General features: G+C 49.5%; 1 protein-coding gene across 4 annotated transcripts in view; it reads right to left on the bottom strand.

Annotated features, from left to right (window-relative positions):
• IQSEC2 (IQ motif and Sec7 domain ArfGEF 2) overlaps positions 1-19,492 on the bottom strand; it is a 113,745-nt gene that overhangs the window by 20,463 nt on the left and 73,790 nt on the right. For 3 of the 4 annotated variants that reach the window (XM_055003284.1, XM_055003286.1, XM_055003285.1), the window contains exons 2-4: positions 12,763-13,054; positions 10,076-10,474; positions 4,153-5,033 (exon numbers count right to left, since the gene is read on the bottom strand). In XM_055003284.1, the coding sequence (XP_054859259.1) occupies positions 4,153-5,033; positions 10,076-10,474; positions 12,763-13,054 (1,572 nt within the window). The remainder of the gene's footprint in view (positions 1-4,152; positions 5,034-10,075; positions 10,475-12,762; positions 13,055-19,492) is intronic. The other variant, XM_055003287.1, reaches the window with a different exon arrangement.

Below are 19,492 nucleotides of genomic sequence, written 5' to 3'. Positions count from 1 at the left end.
TCACGATGCCTGCCGCTGTACTAGAATCTCAGAGGACTTCCCCCAGAAGCCATCATCAGTTGAACGTGCCAAGCGCACAGTGCGTTTTCTGTGCAGGGAAGCCCACCAGCAAGCAACAGATTGAAAATGGCTTCTTCTACCAACACACTGCTGAGAAGAATGGGGAAAGGGTTGATAATCTGTGAAACAAAATCCCAGAATTCTTGCAGGGGTCATGTCTGGTTGATGCATCCCACCAGAAGGATAACCAGAGTTTGATGGATCAGATCCATAGGAGATTAATACAGAGGGAAGCCAAAGTTGAAAATGAGAAATCACCCTGGAAAGGGGGCTACATCAAGGGGCTAGAGAGACAAGACATGTGGAAGCTGACAAGACTGTAAGGGAAGCAAGGAGGACAGGAGAGGTGCAGGAGGGGGGAAAGCTCACAGGCAGAAAACGCTGGAGAAAGTCTGGTGAGCCACATAACCGAGGCCAGAACGCTGCCGCTGCCCCATCAAAAGACACAAAACAAGAAGCATTTTATAATCCAGGCACGTGAGAAGGAATCACTGGAGCACCTGAAGGGGTAGAGCTCCCCTGGAACCTGTGAGAATAATACGTTTACGGAAACGTCCTTGAAACTGACTGTGCTAACCTCACACTCTGCAATCCGCCTTGAGTCTCAGTGAGAAAGGCAGACTATAAAGGACATGAATAAAAATAAATAAATAAATACCGACTGCGTCACTTCCACTCTGCAACATTGAAGGGTGCCAGTGCCCAGCCCCTGGCCCCAACAGTCAGGACCAGCCAGTTCTATAAACCGAAACCCCAAGGGGTAAATAGGACAACTAGCAAGGGAAACGCAGCTCTAAAATCTCTCTCCTGGTCTCTGTGTCCAGCGGGATAAGGCAGTAGAATGGAACAAGCTGTTTCAGACTGCAGGAAAAGGGTGCCGTTTTTGAATGCTCTCATGTATAAAGAATTCCTTGCTAGTAAATTAAAAAAAAACTTAGCACACGAAGGGAAAATCCACCTGTACGCTTGCCGTGCTTGTTTTCTCTTAGCAGGGAGGTATGGGAGCCCTCTCACTTGTGCCACTTCAGGGCCCATCAGAACAGCTTTAATTTGACTGAGAAGCAGCCACAGGAGACTGGACTTGGACTGAGGGCAGGGTTAGAAGGCCCAGTGCTGTGGTGCTTCTACCAATCCCTCCCTATGGCTGACTTTTAAATAAAAAGATACCCATCTCTGATCTGCCAGTTTGTCTAGTTTGCACCCTTGTTCTGCCCTGCACCTAGATTCGCCTGAGTGTCGAGGTTCTCCCCGCTGACCACAAGGTGTCAGCAACATCTTTTCTTGTTCTCTGCTTGGGGCTGAGTAGAACAGCTGAAAGAAGTCATGGGGTGTGTGTGTGAGAGAGAGAGAATGCCACGAACATCCAGATCAAAGAGGACGATTTTTTTTCTCAACAGAATAGTAATCAGGAACCCCAAATGAGGCCCCGGCTTAAATGCTGCCGTTATTCTTTCAAACAGGAGTCTAAAGGGACAAGAAGAGTATTGGTTCAGAGATGGGCCCGAGTCTGGTGGTACCCCAAAGACCAACAAGATTTCCTCTCTGGGGCGCCACTGGACTTGGGTCCTGCTGTCCTGTTGCAGACTAGCACGGCTACCTATCTGATTCAGAGACAGTATGCCCCAAATACCATTTGAATGTGGGCTGCTCTTGCCCCCTATGGTGATCTAGAACCTGAACAGTACTAGAACTCCAGGGATCGCACATAAAAGAACACAGAGCAGCCCTGGACTGAGGCAGAGATGGCTCTGCCATTAGGCCACGGCTGGCACTTCCTCCTCGCAGTGGATTGGGGGGCCTGGAAAGAACAGCAAGCTGGGAGACAAGCAAATCCAGCTCAAGTCCTGTGGAAATGTAGCAGGAATGCACGCAGAAGGGCTTTGGGGCTCATTTCAGTGGGACACATCATGCAGGAAACATCGGGGGAGGGGAGCCCTTGCACCCAGGAGTCAATCATTGTGCACATCGAGGGCACCGCCTGGATTTTCCTAGCCTAATCTTGGACGAAACTGCAATCTCCATCTGCCAGGTGGGGCACAAGTGAGCAAGGATCACTGCTGGAGGAGCATTCCTGACTTGGCACGGTGCCCGAAGCCTCAATGTGAGTCATGACTCCAGCTGGTTTAATATGAAGTGATGCCTCCCAACCCCCCCCGCCCCCCCCCAGAGCTTGCCTCCTGCATCCTGCCAGCAAAGCAGATGCTGCCTGGCTCAGTAGCAATTAAATCACCCGGAGCAACGGGAAGCCAAGAGCCAGGCCCTTCCCCCAGCCCCCTGCCTTGGCCCTGAAGACGTGCCTTCGCTGCAAGCAGCAGGGACCAGCCTTGGACAGATGGAAAGAGAGGTGGGAGGGGAGCAAGAACCGCAGGGGGCCTCCTTCATGCTGGCCCTGCCCTGCAGTGTTCCAGAACAGCTTGATGTGCAAAAATTTTAGCAGGGAGAGCTTTCTCCAAGAAATACAGCTTGGTGGAAAGCAGCACTGAATTTCTGCACATCTCTTGGGGGCACAGGCGGATGGCAGCCAGGGACCCCAGGTAAAAATTGGAGAGGTGGAACCAAACTCTACAGCCCTCCCGAAGGGCCCAGGATCAGTTTCCAGTGGAAATCCAGCCCTCTGCCTCTCTCTGAGCAAGTGCCGGCCCTGCACTTCATTGCCCGTTGCTTCGGTTTAAGAAGGCATAACCTCCTCCTTGGCTCCAGGCCTGCGCAGTTCACCAGCTGCTCTCCCCCCTCCCCCAACAGTTCGTTAATAATCCCTGATTCAGCTTGTTGGCTCTGCTGGAAGGAGGGAGGACAACCCGGCAAAAATGGAACCATCCCAGATGGGAGGAATGGCGCAATTTTGACAACTGTAGATGGTGGTTGCTGAGCAATGGGCAAGATGTGATGCACCCTAACCCCCCAATACTCAAATTCTGCAAGCAGGAAATCCCCAAACAGCACGATCGAGACTGAGTTACTCCTTTTCTGCACCCCGGTCCACATTTATGTTGCAGTTAGTTCTTGGGTGCCTTTTAGATTTTGAGCTGTTATTTTGGCCAGACACAAAGAGGATGCTAAAGAGGAAGGGTGCAGAAACCCTGAAGACTAGAAAGCTATCAGTATATTTTAAAGATGCCAAGGTGGGTTTTGGGTGCACACTTCAGTGCTGTGTTTACTTGCGCTACTCCTCTTGAGAGACCGACAGGCAGGCAGGTGCGTGTGCGCGCACACCCCCCACAGACCAGAGGACAAGCCAAACAATGGGGCCACTCAGCTCAGCCCGGGCTATAGCACTGACAGGCGGTGCTGGCTCACCCAGTGCCTCCCCCTGCATCCACAGCAAGGGGCAGCTGTGTGAGACGACGCAACTGGTGAGCCAACAGCAGCCCCTATTCCTGCTCAATGGTCTGAGCCAAGAGGGCCCTGCAGTGTGGGCACAGCAGCCAGGGCTTGGCTTAGCTGGTACCTGGCAGCCAGCACCTCCTCAGGGCAGTGGTCCAATGAGAACTTTCCTGGTAACATAAACATCCAGCCCTCCTCTGCTTTCGACACACAGGTAGACAACATCCACAGCTGTTCCCTGTGCACAAGGCACAAGGGCCGGGACATTATTTGGGGCAACAGAAGGACAGACGTTCAGCCAACTGCCTGACTTGCTCAAGGGCAGCTTGGAGGAGGAGGAGGAGGAGGAGGAGGTTCTTCTAGCAGGGAGCAAGGACAGCCGAAGGGACCACCACCAGGCATGCGCAGTGGGCAGCCCCAGGCACCTGTTCTATACTGGGCAACAGCCCCCCCCCCCCACCTCCTCCAAGAAGGCACGAGACGGCCTGGGCTGTCCCACCTTCTCTCCTGCCTGTCTGATCGACTGGGGCAGCTTCCGATCAGGCAGGCAGGCCCGCCCCGCATGAAAGAGCAGCACCAGGGCTGGCATTCATGTAACCCGTAAGTATTAAGCCTGTTCCAGTGGCCCCACCCCAGAGCCTCCTCTCCGGCAAGGCCACGTCCTCCCAGCACTTCTCTCTCATTCCTGTATTCCCCCCAATTTCCACTCCCATATTCTGTGCCCACAAGACCCATCGCCCGGCCCCAGCACCACCCCACATCTCATACTTGTTGAAGAGGTTCAAGCCGATGCGGTACTGGCGGCGCTGCACGATATCGTTGTTGAAGGCAGGCGAGTCCCAACTGTGCCGCGTCTCTCGCTGGTAGGTCTGTTTGCAGGGCCCGCCGGGGGCCGAGGTGGTGGCGGGGGCAGGTGGGGGAGGGTCCCGGAGGCTGTCGCGGGAGGAGGAGCCTGAGCTGCAGTTGATGGTCTCGTTGGAGTTGGTGGTGCTGTTGAGGCTGTCGTTGTCTCCGTCGGAGTTGTCTGGCGGAGGGGGCGGGGGCAGGCGGCCGGGGGCCTGAGGGGGCGGCAGAGGCAGAGGTGGGGGTGGCTGGTTTGGTTCAGGGTGATAGTGCCGGTGCGGGTGCGGGGAACGGGTGGGCCCGCCGGGGTGCTTGAGGGTGCCATGGGGGCTGCAGCCATCTTGCTCATACATGAGGCCCCGATTCAGAGAGCCCCGGTCAGAGCGGTCGCTGAGATCCACCGAGCTGTCGCTGGGAGGCTCGATGGTCAGCAACGGGAGGTGGGCGGCGCGCAGGCGGAAGTCCCGGCATTCCATACAAGGCGTGCTGCGCCGGCTACCACCCCCATTCTCCCGGCTATCCTCCCGCTGGGGCCCGCCCCAGTACTCTGGCCGAGGGGGTGGTGGAATGGGCACTCCTCCGCCGGACTCGGGCGGCTCAGTACTGGGTGGGCGCTCCAGCGAGAGGGGCGACGTGGGACCTCCCTCGTCCAGGTACAGCGTCACGTCACTGAAAGAAGTGGCTGCGCTGTCCCCCTGCTGCTCCTTGGACTCGCTCTTCTCCAAAGAGGGGCCGCCCGGCCCTCCCTCCTGCCCCAGTGGGTGGCAGTTCAAAGCTTCGTCAATGGACTCTGCCAAAGATTTTACCTGTTGGGAGGCACAGAAGGAAGTTAGCCAGGGCGCAGTCTGATCAGTGCCGCGAGTGCTCTGCTCTAAGGAAGGGGGGAATGGGACCGAAGTGCACCCAGGAAACCCAAGCTCAGTGCCCTGCGTAAATTAAGCAAATGCGCGTGTATAGTTAAGTATTCGCAAAAAAAATATATCAAAGCATGCCTTGGGGGGATCTTTTACAGCACTGACGGAGCCCGTCCTGAGCAAAGTTGCACCCTTCTAAGTCCTTGGAAGTCAGTGAGTGAGAAGGGCATAGCTCTCCTTAGGATGGCTCTGTTAGTGTCATGGGATGAGGAATGAAACACACATTAAAGCCCGGAGCATGAAGAAGGCAAGCACCACTCTTGAGACGGCCAGGCCAGGATTCCAGCTCCCGTTTAACCACAAAGCTTACTTGGGTGTCTTTGGTCCAGCCCCTTCTCTAAGCCTGTGGTCACTTGCAAGGCTGTTGTGAAGATAAGGGGTGTGTGTGTGTGCATCCCGTCCACAGCCCTGAGCATTTTGGGGACAGAGCCAGCTACCGAGACAATTAATAAATGGATAGCACTGCAAAACAAGCAAATCAAAAAAGAGAGCGGTCCTGGCGATTTACTGCCGAGGCTCAACAAATTCAAGGAAAGCCCCACAAAGCCCACTGTGGATGCAAGCAGCAGTCTTTGAGCCCCCTTTGGCTTCTGGCTTCAGCACGTGGCAACAAGGAGGGCACTGGCACAAAGAAAGCTTTATAGAAAAGAATATGGAGATGGGGATCCATTCACGTGGCTCTCTGCTTCCTCCTTGCTCATTCCGGCACCCCTGTTTGGCCACTCTCCCCTTCCTCTCTGGTGAGTAACGGTTATCTCCAGGGGAGGAGACGGGGGAACTTTTCTGGAACTGGAGGAAAGCTAGCTCTCCCCCACTCGCCTTTTCTTTGGCCTGTCTATGCGTCACAAATGGCTTCTGCTGAAATGCCACTGGTTAGCCAGGCTAGTATGAACACCATGGGCCCGTAACCCACAAACTTAAGCTACTTCCATGAAGGGTGGCGGGGTGTGTGTGTGTGTGTGTGATTCCCCGTTGTGTACTTGCTGCTGCTAAAAATGCAGAGGCATTTTCAATAGCAATGCATCCTACGTATGGGGGAATTCTCTAGTTTCCTCTCCATATTCCCTTGCACTCCCCACCAGGAGACTTTTTGCAAGCTTTTTTTTTAACGCAGTAGTTGCTGTATTGCCCCAACCTGCATAGCCCAGGTGAGCCTGATCTCGTCAGATCTCAGAAGCTAAGCAGGGTCGGCCTTGGTTAGTAACTGGATGGGAGACCTCCACCGAAGACTAGGGTTGCAGACGTGCGCAATGGCAAACCACCTCTGTTAGTCTCTTGCCATGAAAACCCCACCAGGGGTCGCCATAAGTCAACTCTGACTTGAGGGCGCTCTACACCACCCCCAGTTGCTGTATCACTATAGTGTTATAACACTATAGCAAGATAGTAGCTAGTCGTTTAAAAAAAGAAAAAGTCAGCAAAAAGGCCGCTAAAGATGGGAAGAGAGGGCAACAGACGGGAACGGCAGGCTCAAGGGAGAGGAAATGGTGCTGATGTGTGAAGAAGGGTCCGAAAATCCCACCACAGAGTGACCAAACCTGCTTTGAGTATGACAGTTCCAGAAAGACCATACCAAAGCAAGTTTGGGGAAAGAACACAAACGAAGGAGAGGAAAATCTGGAAGCTGGGCCACGGCACGATTAGGTTGTGCAGCAGTCTCTTTTTTAAAAAAGCTACAGATCAGATGCGGATATGTATCTGCAAGGCTCTTTCACTGTGGGGTATGTTGAAAACCTACGAGAAACAGTAAGACCCCTCCAGCAGATCCAGAGGAGTGAGCCGTGTTAGTCTGTAGCTGCAAAATAGTAAAGAGTCCAGTAGCACCTCTAACCAACTTCCTCTTTTTTCCATCTGCAGCAGACCAGGCAACGTCTCTTACCTGTCAACCCGTGACTGGTATAGACTTAACTACAGCGATCCAAGCAATGGTCATCTCTAGGCTAGATTACTGTAACTTGCTCTACACGGGGCTGCCCTTGAGCCTGACCCGTAAATTACAGCTGGTGCAAAATGCAGCGGCGCGTGTTATTATGAGAGTGCCAAATAAGGCACACATAACACCCATCTTACACGAGCTGCATTGGTTGCCAGTGGAGTACCAGATCAGATCCAAGGTCCCTGGACCCAAGGAGGCCGCCTAGCCTCGACTAGAGCCAGGGTCTTTTTGGTCTTGGCTCCCACCTGGTGAAATGCTCTGTCTGCTGAGATCAGGGCCCGGCAGGACCTACTATCCCTCCGCTGGGCCTGCAAGACAGAGTTGTTCTGCCAGACATATGGCTGAGGCTGGGCCTCCACCGGCCTGAAAAAAAAAGGGGAGTATAAAATCTTAACCCTCCCTGTGAAGGCTGTCCACCATCCTGTTTTAAATGTGTATTAATAGAAACACACTGCTGTTTTAATGATGTTTTAATGTAAATGAATTTTTATTGTATTTTAATATGTTGTTATCTGCCCTGAGCCCTCTCGTGGGAAGGGCGGAATAGAAATTTGAAATAAATAAAAATAAACAATAATAATAATATTTGATTTATATACCGCCATTCAGGATGACTTAACACCCACTCAGAGCAGTTTACGAAGTATGTTATTATCATCCTCGTGACAATCACCCCGTGAGGTGGGTGGGGCTGAGAGAGCTCTGGAAGAGCTGTGACTGACCCAAGGTCACCCAGCTGGCTTCAAGTGGAGGAGTGGGGAATCAAACCCGGCTCTCCAGATTAGACTCTTAACCAGTACACTAAACTGGCATCTGACGAAGAGAGCTGTGGTTCTCGAAAGCTTATGCTACAATAAAGTTGGTTAGTCTTAGAGATGCTACTGGACTCTTTACTATCCCACAGCAGAGATTCTGCTCAGTATTTTGGTGGCCTCACACCTGGCCCTTCTCTGAGATGAGATGTCACCAGACGGGATCACCGGTTCCTAAGTTTGTTTCTAAGCCTCAAAGGGCTAGAAATATGAAGTTTCTCAGGAGACCACTTACTGAACTCAGGACTGATATCTGCACTCGTCTGGTATAGATAAGAAACTGTAGAATATACTCAGCCAAGGATACCCCCAGAAGCGATGGTGGCATTCATGTGTGAGTAGCAGGAACCCTATCAGTGAGAAACAGCAAACATCTAAACAACAATGGTGTGCTATTTAGGGAACAATCCCGCGGAGGTGTACTCCAGAAGTCAGTCCCATTTAATTCAGTGGGGCTTACTCCCAGGAAAATTATCTCAAGACCGCAGCCTTACAGTGCAATCCTAACAAGAGTTACTCCAGTCTAAGGCCATAGATTTCAATGAGCTTAGACTGGAGTAACGCTTTTTAGGATTGCACTGTGAATGTAGTAACATTTGCATAAAATCATATATACATATATATCACAAATTATAAATATATATCTCAAATAAGTTCTTAAAAAACCAAGAAAAACAAGTGCCCTAGGTTGCTTGATTATACTTCATAATACCTAGGGCTTTACGTAGGCAAAGGTAGTCCCCTGGGCAAGCACGGAGTCATCGGTGACCCATGGGGGGGGGGGGGGGGCGTCGCATCACGATGTTTTCTTGGCAGACTTTTTGTTACGGGGTGGTTTGCCATTGCCTTCCCCAGTCACCTACCCTTTACCCCCAGGAAACTGGGTACTCATTTTACCCACCTCGGATGGAAGGCTGAATCAACCTTGAGCCGGCTACCTGAACCCAGCTTCCGCCCGGATCAAACTCAGGTCGTGAGCAGAGCTTGGGCTGAAGTACTGCCCTGTGGCGCAGAGTGGTAAGCTGCAGTACTATAGCCCAAGCTTTAGCTCCCCCCCCCCCCCCCCAGGCTTTATAAGTAGAGTTCTTTCCCCTTTAATTTAATGTGTGGAAATGGGTAGTGGAAGGTTTTCATGGCATGGAGGTAAATAAAGTCAACTGGCAAAGAACATTAAATTTCTTGGGGGGGGGGGGAAGAGAAGGGTGTTTTTTCCTCCAGGTTGTTGATATTTATAGGATATTTTATAGGGCTCAAAGTACTTCTCATATCATTCCATTATAACCCTTATGACTCAAGTTGTGAATGGGTGACGGGGGAGGGGGGGCTTACTTAAAAGTCATCCTGGTGAACTGATTGCAGAGGGAAGATTCAAAGGAGGAAGAGCCCAGTTGCTGAGCTGTTGTGCTACACCAGTTTACTGGCAACGCTGCGACTACTACTAATAATACTAATATTTGCAAGGCAGCTAATACAAGCAAGGCATCATGCAGAGATAAAAGCCACAGAGCTTGCCTACAGGCATATAGCCCTGTTGATCTCTCAAAATCAGGAGTGGGAGTTAGAATATTCTGCGCACACATTTTCACGTATCTCCGTAAAGAAAAGGGTCAGAGGCTCACCTTTCCATTTTACCGAAAGCTGAAACTTCAAAGAAGATGCTTGGAACTTCCCAGGGGTGGGATTCCCCCACTGGCCACCCCTAGCTATGACCACAGCCTTTAGTATATCAGATGAACATGAAGAAAAATTACTTGCCCTTACATCTGAACCCACTATGTATAAATCCTTATTGCATCACTGGAGAAATGATAAAACTGCGTTTTCATACCAGAGGCTCACCCCTCTCTACAGCAGGGCTCTTTCAAGCCTCAATAACCGCCCCTTTATCTGTCAATTACATCTCTGTTTTGTTTTGTTTTTAATGGCAGTGGAACGTTTAGAAATGGGTTTGGGCTCTCCCTCATTTTACAAGTGAAGTGATGGAATCCAGCAGGGAAATTACATCCGGATCCTCCATTATGATTTGGGCAGTCAAGCGAAAACAGGGATTTGAGGCACAGAGAAGGGGAAGCCTCAAGGAGTCCCTGCAAAATAAGGAAGGCACCAAGAGGAACAATCATAAAGGCCGAGGAAGGAGAGAAGCAAGTTCAGACTAGACCAGAGCGGGACAGCTGGGCAGGGCCTACCTGCTTAGAGAAGGAGTCCTCCAGCTCCGTGATATCGTTGCAGAAGCCCCCAGACGAGGAATGCAGGGAGCCACCTTCCAAGCCAGCCCGGCAGGAGCCGCCATAGGGAAGGCCCCGGTCTAGCAGGTGCGGGCGAGCGCTGGCCATAGTCCCTTCATCCAGCGAGGCGGGCTTGCCCTCAAAGTAAGGGGCGCTCTGGGCCTTGTCATACTCCTCGAAGGAGTACTGCATCCGCATGTTGGACAAGATGATCCGCCGGGACATGCGGCTCTCGGACGCTGAACTGCGCAGGCGCTCAAACTTCTTGTTCATGCGATACTGGCGGAAGGCCGTTTGGATGGTGCGGGCTGCCCTCCGGCTTAGGAAATAGCCCCCATATTTCCGCTCCAGCATCTCCACCTGTGGAGAGCAGAAGAAAATCAGGAGGGGATCGGAGGGGGGGGATTCGGGGGGGAGGGAAGGAAGGGGAAAGTAGACGGGAGAATCAGGACACGGGCAGTCTGGAGGGGACCATGCAAACCAAGGAAGCAAGCACAACTGGCTCTAAGGAGCACCTGGACAAAACCCCACAGTGAGGGGCACAGAAGCTCCGGGCATGTTTCCGCTTCCGCTTGGAACGTTTCCCCTTCCCCTTCCCTTCATTTCCACTTGGGCTTGTGCGCCGATTCAGATCCTCCCAGAACAAATATACACGAAGAGACGCAGAAGATTTTCAAACTCAAGTTTGAATTGAATCCAAAAAATATGTTATTAAATATTCTACCAAGTAAAAAGGTAAAGGTAGCCCCCTGTGCAAGCACCGAGTCACTACTGACCCATGGGGGGGGGGGGGGGGGGGAGACACGTCGCATCACAACATTTTCTTGGCAGACTTTTTATGGGGTGGTTTGCCATTGCCTTCCCCAGTCATCTACACTTTACCCCCAGGAAACTGGGTCCTCATTTTACCGACCTCGGAAGGATGGAAGGCTGAGTCAACCTTGAGCCGGCTACCTGAACCCGGCTTCCGCCAGGATCGAACTCAGGTTGTGAGCAGAGCTTGGGCTGCAGTGCTGCCGCTTACCACTCTGCGCCACGGGGCTCTACCAAGTAGTTACAAAAAACCAGGGAGAACTCTTCCAGTATGTGGTCACAGCTGCGGGAGTACTATATGCAGCAAAATGGAAAAACAGAATCTTGCCCTAATAGTCCTGAGTGGATAGACAAACTGTACGAACAGGCATCGAAGGCTAAATTAACTTCCTATGTGCACAACAGACCAATATCAGAATTCCAGAAAAGTAGAAAGATTTCTTTGATTATTTAGCTCAAAATTAAGAAAAATTAATAGTTAATATGTAAAGAGAGTAATCAAAACACAGACTTTAAAAAAATGTTGAGTATAAAATATGAAAGAGATGGCTGATTAAAAACTATTGATATTAAAATGTAGGTATAAGCACTCAAGGAGAGGGGAACTATTACATCAGCTAGTTGTATTGTCACATATACTGAATATACTTCTTTGTTGTAGCTGAAACGTAGCTCCAATGCAGTGCTTGATATTTTATATAGGATTCTATGGACTTTCTGCTGCCATTTCTATTTCTTCTTCTAAATAAAACTTTTTTTTAAAAAAGATCCTCCCAGAGCCTCCTCCGGGTTGAACCCCTCCCTCTGAGCTGCCCGTCAGTCCCTGCACAGATCCGTCCACGCCCAGTGGTGGGTGGCCCTGGCTTTACGGAAGACCCTCCCGGAGGCAGGAGCAGGGCTCAAACGCATCCTGGCCTCCTTCTGGAAAAGATGTTTAGGCAAGCATTCGGCAGAAAACTCATACATGGAGCATTACCTTGAGGATGAGACTAGCAACAGTTTATTCTTCATTAGTCCATCTTTTAATTGTTTATTTCCTGCCAGGCAGGTCTTTATCAGCCACCTTATTTATTTATTTATTAAAATATTTACACCCCGTCTTTCCTCTTGGTTGAAGGAACCACGAACTAACATTGTTTGATGGGAAAGGCAGGACATAAATGTTTTTCTAAAAATAAATAAATAGGCATTCATTCGGTTTCTTCTCCTTGCTGTTAAAGACTTCCTGGCCTCACAGATCTCTCCCTCCCTCCCTCCTGGCATAGTCACCAAAGTTTGGGGGAAGGTAAGAGAGAAATCTCACCCTGCTGGGCTTCCAACCTATTAGGAACCCAGAACAAATTTCAACGTATTTGTTTGAGGTCTACGACCATTAAGAACCATTAACATATATTTACAACAGTCTCAAGAAAATGGGACCATATAAAGTTCCAGCATGTAAAAGGTATAATAATCACACAATTGAAAATACATGTTAATTAAAATCATTGAGTCAAGTCAAGAGGAGGGAAAAAGTACATCTCTATGTATGACCTTGCTGTTTGCTGTGGGATTTTATCACATGGGCACAGAACTTGGCTATTAGCTTGGAGATAGTTGAGTACAAAGTGAAAACATTTATCGGCAGGATTTCTCACTGGGAAGGGCTTGGAATAGCCTGGGAAAGTGAGAGAGATTTGAGCAGGAACCAGTATTCCAAAGTGTCCTGTGCTTAGCAGGGCCTTCCACATTAGTTCTCATGACGGTAAGGTCACACATGGCGATATACAGGTCCCCTGGGTGTAGTCAGGGCTCCCCAGCCCTTTACAAGTTGTGAGCACAACAGAACCTACTACCTTTTTGTCCTGAAGGTCTGTGGAGAGCTCATAGCTGTCTGACAACGCCTTGGAGCGCTTGCTTTCCTCTTCTTCCTGCTTCCTCAGCGCCACACTGGCTGGTTGTAGCCGAGCACGCTGGGCCCACGGCAGCCCTGGTGATGGTGTGTGACAGACAGAGGAAGAGGACGACGACGGCGCCAAATCGTAGTGCTCGACCTTGGTCACCTCGGGGGCACAACGGTACGAAGGTTGACTGCCCAGACTGTCCGCTATAGCACCTGTCTCACTTCCCGGCGGATCTCCTTCCACGCTGTGGAAAAGGGAAAAGGGATTACAGCAATACGGAAGAAGAGCGAGGACAGCTGAAAAACCACACCACAGTGACCCAATAACACTGACATTACCCCTTTGACTCCTGTCACAGAATAGCCAATCCCAGCCAACTGGAAGCGACAAGAGTTTCCTGCTGCCCCCTCAGGGATCTTCTGATGGCACTGGAGACACACATATTGCCCTTTTTTGGTCCCGAAGGTCAGAATCAAAACGAAGAAGAAACAAAAAATGGTGCACTGACTGTGTGACATCACAATCAGTGCACACAGAGAACAGACGTCCAGGAGAATTCTGAAGATCCCCCTGATGAAGCTGAGGCGGAACGCATAGGAGTTATACAACACTAAGAATTTTCTCTTTGTACCAGTTTTTGTTTCTTCTTCGCTTTGACCTGACTTGGTGCGCCCCCCCCCCTTCTTCTCCACTGAAGGTCAGGATGTCAGCCTCTTCCACCCAGCCCCACTTCACTCTGCTTCGTCTTCCCACTGCTGATTTTTGAACCACTGCTGTCTGAATACTAACCCCATGTAGCAGCCACGTTTCAAAATGAAACCCACCAAGATACTCCTGTCCTGGGTGGACCGCTAGCAAATCTGTCACTGTGTAATCTGCCATGATGGCCGGAGAATCACTTCATATACTATGGCAAACCTGTGGAGGCTGTGTCTGTATCAGGATTACACCCTGAGACCAATGTTCAGAACTGGACTGAGATTTGGGTTCAAACTGCTGCTGGGCAACCAAGTTCGCTGGGTGCCTTTCCCTAGCTGCAATGAAGCATCCTAATCTCTCTTGTCAGATTGCTGAGAAGACAAAAGTATACCACGTGGTATACCGCTTTTAGTTCCATGGAGGAAAAAGGGTTCAGATGTAAGGAACATGAAGGAGTTCTTGCATTGGATGCCATCAGTGACGTCACAGGTACTAGCCAATAGGTAGGTGGTCATGACAATCACACAGCCACATCTCAGGCATCACAAAGGCTTCTGTAGTAGGGAAATAATGGTATTTTCCTAGTAACAACGGGGTGGATCCTATCCTTATCCTACCTCTCCTCTGATCAACGTTTATTAATTAATTAATTAATTTTATTTATAGTATGTATATAGTCACCTTCCTCATGGAGACTCAAGGAGGATTACAGCGTGTGAGTCAACACAATCAATGGCTGGGACAGACAATAAACGATGCATCCCATAAACACCACAATAAGAATTAGAAATAAGCAGAAATCAGATAAAGAACTGGAACCATGCTGCATCAAAACCTAAGTAAATTGACATGACCTATTAAATGACCTGGACAAACTCTCCAGTAGCAGCCATATTGATACTTCCTTCTGTTTGTTTGGCTGACGTCCTTCTACAAAGGAGCGTTCTATCAAATTAAGTGGCTCTTCCAGTTAGGTTGGAAGAAGGCGAGGCTCCTTAGGCTGCAAGAAGACCACACGGAGGACGGCTGGATCCACTCCAGTACGTTTCTGTGTGCAGAGAAAAGCAGTATTCTTGGGGGAGGGGAGGGGGGGTGAGAGCTTCTCTAGGTGATGGAATATGAATTCCACAAAATTAACGAGTGACAACTGCCTATCTGTGAAACTATACACTGGTTTCATGAAAAGGCACCAACAGTGAGTTTTTTTACAAACATGGATTAGATGAGGAAATATAGTATTGTTCCCTATTTATTTATTTATAGTCCCCCTTTCTCACTGAGACTCAAGGCTGATTACATAGCGTGAGATTAGTACAGTCAATATCAGGAACATTTCCATAAACAACACCATACGGTAAATAGATACAAGTTCACAAAGACATCAGCATTAGCAGGAATCCAATACAACACAGTGGTGAAGTCTACGGCTCCTGACTCATCAGTGGATCATCGGAGATCCCCTCGCTACAATACCGCCCTCCTATCTGAGTCAAAAGCCTTTTCGAATAGTTCGGTTTTGCATAGTTTGCGGAAACCCAGGACAGTGGGGGCTCTCCTGACCTCCTCAGGCAGGCCATTCCACAGGGTAGGGGCCACCACTGAGAAAGCCCGTGTATGGGCTGCTGTTGATTTCGCCCACGTGCAGGGTGGCACCTGCAAGAGACCCTGTTCGGAAGAGCGAAGCTGCCACAGAGGAGCATAGAGAGGGAGGCAGTCCTGTAGGTATGCTGGACCAAGGCCATGAAGAGCTTTGTAAGTGATAACCAATACCTTGAACTGAGCATGTTAACTAACTCCGAGTTGCAAGCTGCAAAACCCAAAACAAGGATAAATCAACTAAGCTCCATTCCGAGCACTGTATGCTCAGGGTAGGTACAACTGTGAAGCGCAAACAGCTGTCTATTAAGCAAATTGCCAACGCTCAAGAGTGGTATTCGATCACCTGCTTAACTACCATATTCATTTAAGTAGGCCAGGAAATAAAGTGATCTCCCTTAAACATCAGACATCGCAATCAAATTTGGTTAGTAAAGACGTTCACGCCACAAGCTTTGCCCTACGCAAGAACTCATTGTGCAAGTGGGGCCTGGAATCATGCTGGCCTGCCCGCTATTTGTGTGTGACAGCTAACATTGATACACAGGTAGATCTGCAAGCTGGACCCTTTGACCACAGTGTATCTGGAGGGTGCCATTCGACTAGCCACTTAACTGTGCCACATTGAATGATGGGCTCCACACATACAAGCCCCGTGCCAAGTTGGTTCTAACAAGCCGCTGGGGTATGGAGGGGTGGGCCACCAAACAGTGATCTGGAATGGCTGCACAGGGCTTGCCTCCATACCGGAAGTTCTGGGGTGTGGTCTCATGCATATCCCCGCAGATTTTTAATCCACAATAGCAAAAACAAACACAAGTGCTTTTGATACTGCTCTTTCCTTTGCTTTTAAAAATGTTTTCATTTTGCTTCTTTTTTTTAATTACAGAGCTAGCACCACACAATTAAGAGCTGCAATCAGCCTAATGAACTAGTCCCTGTTTTAACACTGTATTGCCACTTCTAATGAATCACCCCCACCCCTCCCTCCCCCTGGAGCTGAGTGCTAAAAGCACATCCTCACACATAGCCAGCTTAAAAAGGAGCCACACCCAATTTAAATTTAAAATAAAGCCCAATGGCTCAGCTGCATGACTCGTGACCCACGAAGCTGAATGCAGCCACCCAACCGCCTACCAAGGCCTCCTAAGTGTTCGGCAACCCCACTGCTTTGGCAAGTGAAAAAGGAAGGCTACTGAGCCCCCGGGCTGGCCATGGTACAAGGTGGAGGGGGGGGGCCTCCGTTTGATCTGGAGGCTCATAAGTTGCACTGGCTTGCTGGAGAACAGCACTTTTCAGCCCTTCTGGACTTGAGATCCCACTTTTAAAGGTGGCAGAATGGGAGCCACTGCACAGCAAACACGTTACAGGAAGTCCTGTAGCATTAGAGACGTGGCAGAAGAGCTGTGACTTCACCGATGGGGAAGAGGGTCTGTGCACTGAAAGCATGCGCAGAGCACTGGGCGACTGATTGGGGACAGGTACGCCAGGGGAAAGAGAAAGGCGGCAAGGGAGAGCTGTTGCGGGGGAAGACAGCCTCGGGCGAACAAGGAATTGTCTCTAATCTTAAAGAGTTTTGCCACTCAGTCCTAGCATGTCTGCAAGGAGAGGCAGGAGGCACGGTGTGCTCTTGCTCTCTTACCACAGGCACTAGCAGTGGGTCCTTCCAAAAGCCAAGAACAACGGTGGCTCTGTAGGGGTGGTAACCCCAGCAAGTGGGATTCTGAGACCCACCAAAGGGTCATAGAATCATAGGATTGGAAGGGACCGCGAGGGTCATCTAGTCCAACCCACTGCACAATGCAGGAAATCCCCAAATACCTCCCTCCCCCACACATACACCCAGTGACCCTTACTCCATGCCCCAAAGATGGCAAAAGGTGGTCCTCCTCCTAACCACAGCTGTAGAAGAAAGAGGGAGGGAGGACTACTATTCACGGGAAACCTGATCAGGTCTTCATGTTCAACACAATGACTGCTAGGCAGGCCTAAGGGGAAAATTGGGGGAAAAAATGGGGGACCAAACCCCAGAATCCTCTCGCCCCGGATTTCCCACCAATTATTGCAGTGAGAAAAACTAGGAAAGGAACACAGAAGATCTCCCCACGATGTATGTATGTACGTATGCCACTTGTATTCCGTTCTCCCTGCAAACTAGGCTCAGAGTGGATCACAGTAGAAACGTAAAACAGGCAGCATAACAGTAAAACGCTTCAATAAAAAATCACTGCAGCATTCCTACTGCCTAGGTTGCAGCCGTTTCCGGCTTCCTCTCTAATGCTGTAATTTTGTATAATATTTGTAATTTTGTTTGAACATAACTAGAAATTTCTGCTTTTTAAATTTCATAAATATGCCAAACAGTACAATTTTACATGCCCGCAGAGTTATGAATTATGCATTTTATGGCCATCACAGTAAAAATAACTTTAGGTTTGCTACGTATTACAGATATTTCCATTTTCTCCAAAGCTTGGGGCTGGTTTTTTGCCATTAAAAGTTTCTTCCCCCACCCCCACCCCCAGCTCCAAATTTTTTGGAAAAATTAAATCTCTAATCATAACCTGCTTATGTCCAAAACCTTCACAGTTGAAGGCAAAAAAACAGGTATTGGGAAACTAGGAATAAGGCTCCAACTTCAGGAAAGCCTCAGGTCTTCACCAGCAACTTCTTTCCTTTCATAGAACCCTTTCCATGACAATTTAATTGCCAAGGACACTCTGGGCTTCTGCAGCAAATTCATTGCCCACACTCAAGGTTCATTATTCCCAGTTTTCTGTAGGGTGTCCAGAAACTTGTTAAGTCTAAATGTCACCCCACATGAACTGAGAAGAGACCCGAAAATATGCCCAACAGTACCCGCCCGCCCCGGGTCTTGTGCACTGCAGGGTCAACTGACTGAGAACCAGTGGGGTGTCATGTTTAGAGTGTTGGACTAAAACCTGGGAGACCCAGATTCGCATCACCACTCTGGAAGCTTGCTGGTGTGACCTTGGGCCAGCCACACTCTCTCGCCATGACCTGCCTTACAGAGTTGTCGTGAGGATTAAATGGAGGAGAAGAGAATGGGGTGAGCCACTTTGGGTCCCCACTGGGGGAAAAGGCAGGATGGAAATGGATCTGAATACATAAATAAAAACTCGGTGTAGAGAGAGCTGTGCACGCAGGCTCTGTACCATACCAGAGATCACTTTAAGTGCATGCATTACAATGCCTAAAACACACCCATGCTAGGACTGGCCCGAGGCTCTCCGGTGCCTGAGTCAGGAAAATGAAACAATGCTCCTCCCTTTCCCGCTAATTACTAAGAAGTTCTCCTGGACAACAAAACTGCAGGACAGCACTGCTACGCTCTCAATCCAGCTTGGGTCCTCAGGACTGGATGAGCCTAGAGGTCCCTTTCAACCCTATGATTCTACGAATGCCTAAAATCTGCCTCCCGAGGCCGCTGCATTTTCTTGCCTGTAATACCCTCCCCCCCCCACCCTCAGTTTATAACCTGGCTGAAAGAGCCCCCCAGTCTGAAGGCCTAGCAGTAAATGCTTCGGTCTACTGTAAACACTCCTAGCAAAACATGACCGTTTCAGGTGGGCAGCCGTGTTGGTCTGCAGCAGAAGAGCAAGATTCAGGTCCAGCAGCACCTTAAAGACCAACTAGATTTCCAGGAGATCAGCTTCAAGAGTCTGGTGTATCTGACGACGGGAGCTCTGACTCGTGAAAGCTCATCCTCTGGATCTGGAAATCTAGTTGGCTTTTAAGGTGCTGCTGGACCCGAATCTTGCTCTGTAGCAAAACTGGCAATGAAGTACGCCATCATATTGCATGTTTTTTCAGCACATGTTCTATATGTTATTTATATATGTTATTTAATTGATTCACTTGAAATGTGGTGCTGGAGGAGAGTTTTGCGGATACCTTGGACAGCCAAAAAGACAGGTAAGTGGGTACTAGATCAAATCAAGCCTGAATTCTCCTTAGAAGCTAAAATGACAAAACTGAGGCTACTGTACTTTGGTCACATTATGAATGAGAAGGCAAGATTCTCTGGAAAAGTCAATGACGCATGGAAAAGTGGAAGGCAGGAGGAAAAGAGGAAGACCTAAAAAAAGATGGCTGGACTCAATAAAAGAAGCCACGTCCTCCAGTTTGCAGGATCTGAGCACGTCTGTTAATGATGGGACACTTTGGAGGTCTTTCATTCATAGGGTCGCCATAGGTTGGAGGCGACTTGACAACACATAACACACACATATAGCAACCATGACGCCCAACCAATGGAACTGAAGGGCACCAAGGTAGACACAGCCAGGTATTATAGCCAGCCTAGCATTTGAGGCCACACACACTCTTGGAAAACCAGCAGTTTTATTTAGCCCCTAGTTGGCTG

The sequence above is a fragment of the Eublepharis macularius genome, chromosome 19 (assembly GCF_028583425.1).
Source record: "Eublepharis macularius isolate TG4126 chromosome 19, MPM_Emac_v1.0, whole genome shotgun sequence".
Classification (NCBI taxonomy): domain Eukaryota; kingdom Metazoa; phylum Chordata; class Lepidosauria; order Squamata; family Eublepharidae; genus Eublepharis; species Eublepharis macularius.
The sequence above is the reverse complement of the archived record's forward strand: the minus strand, read 5'-3'. Positions and strand labels throughout refer to the sequence as shown.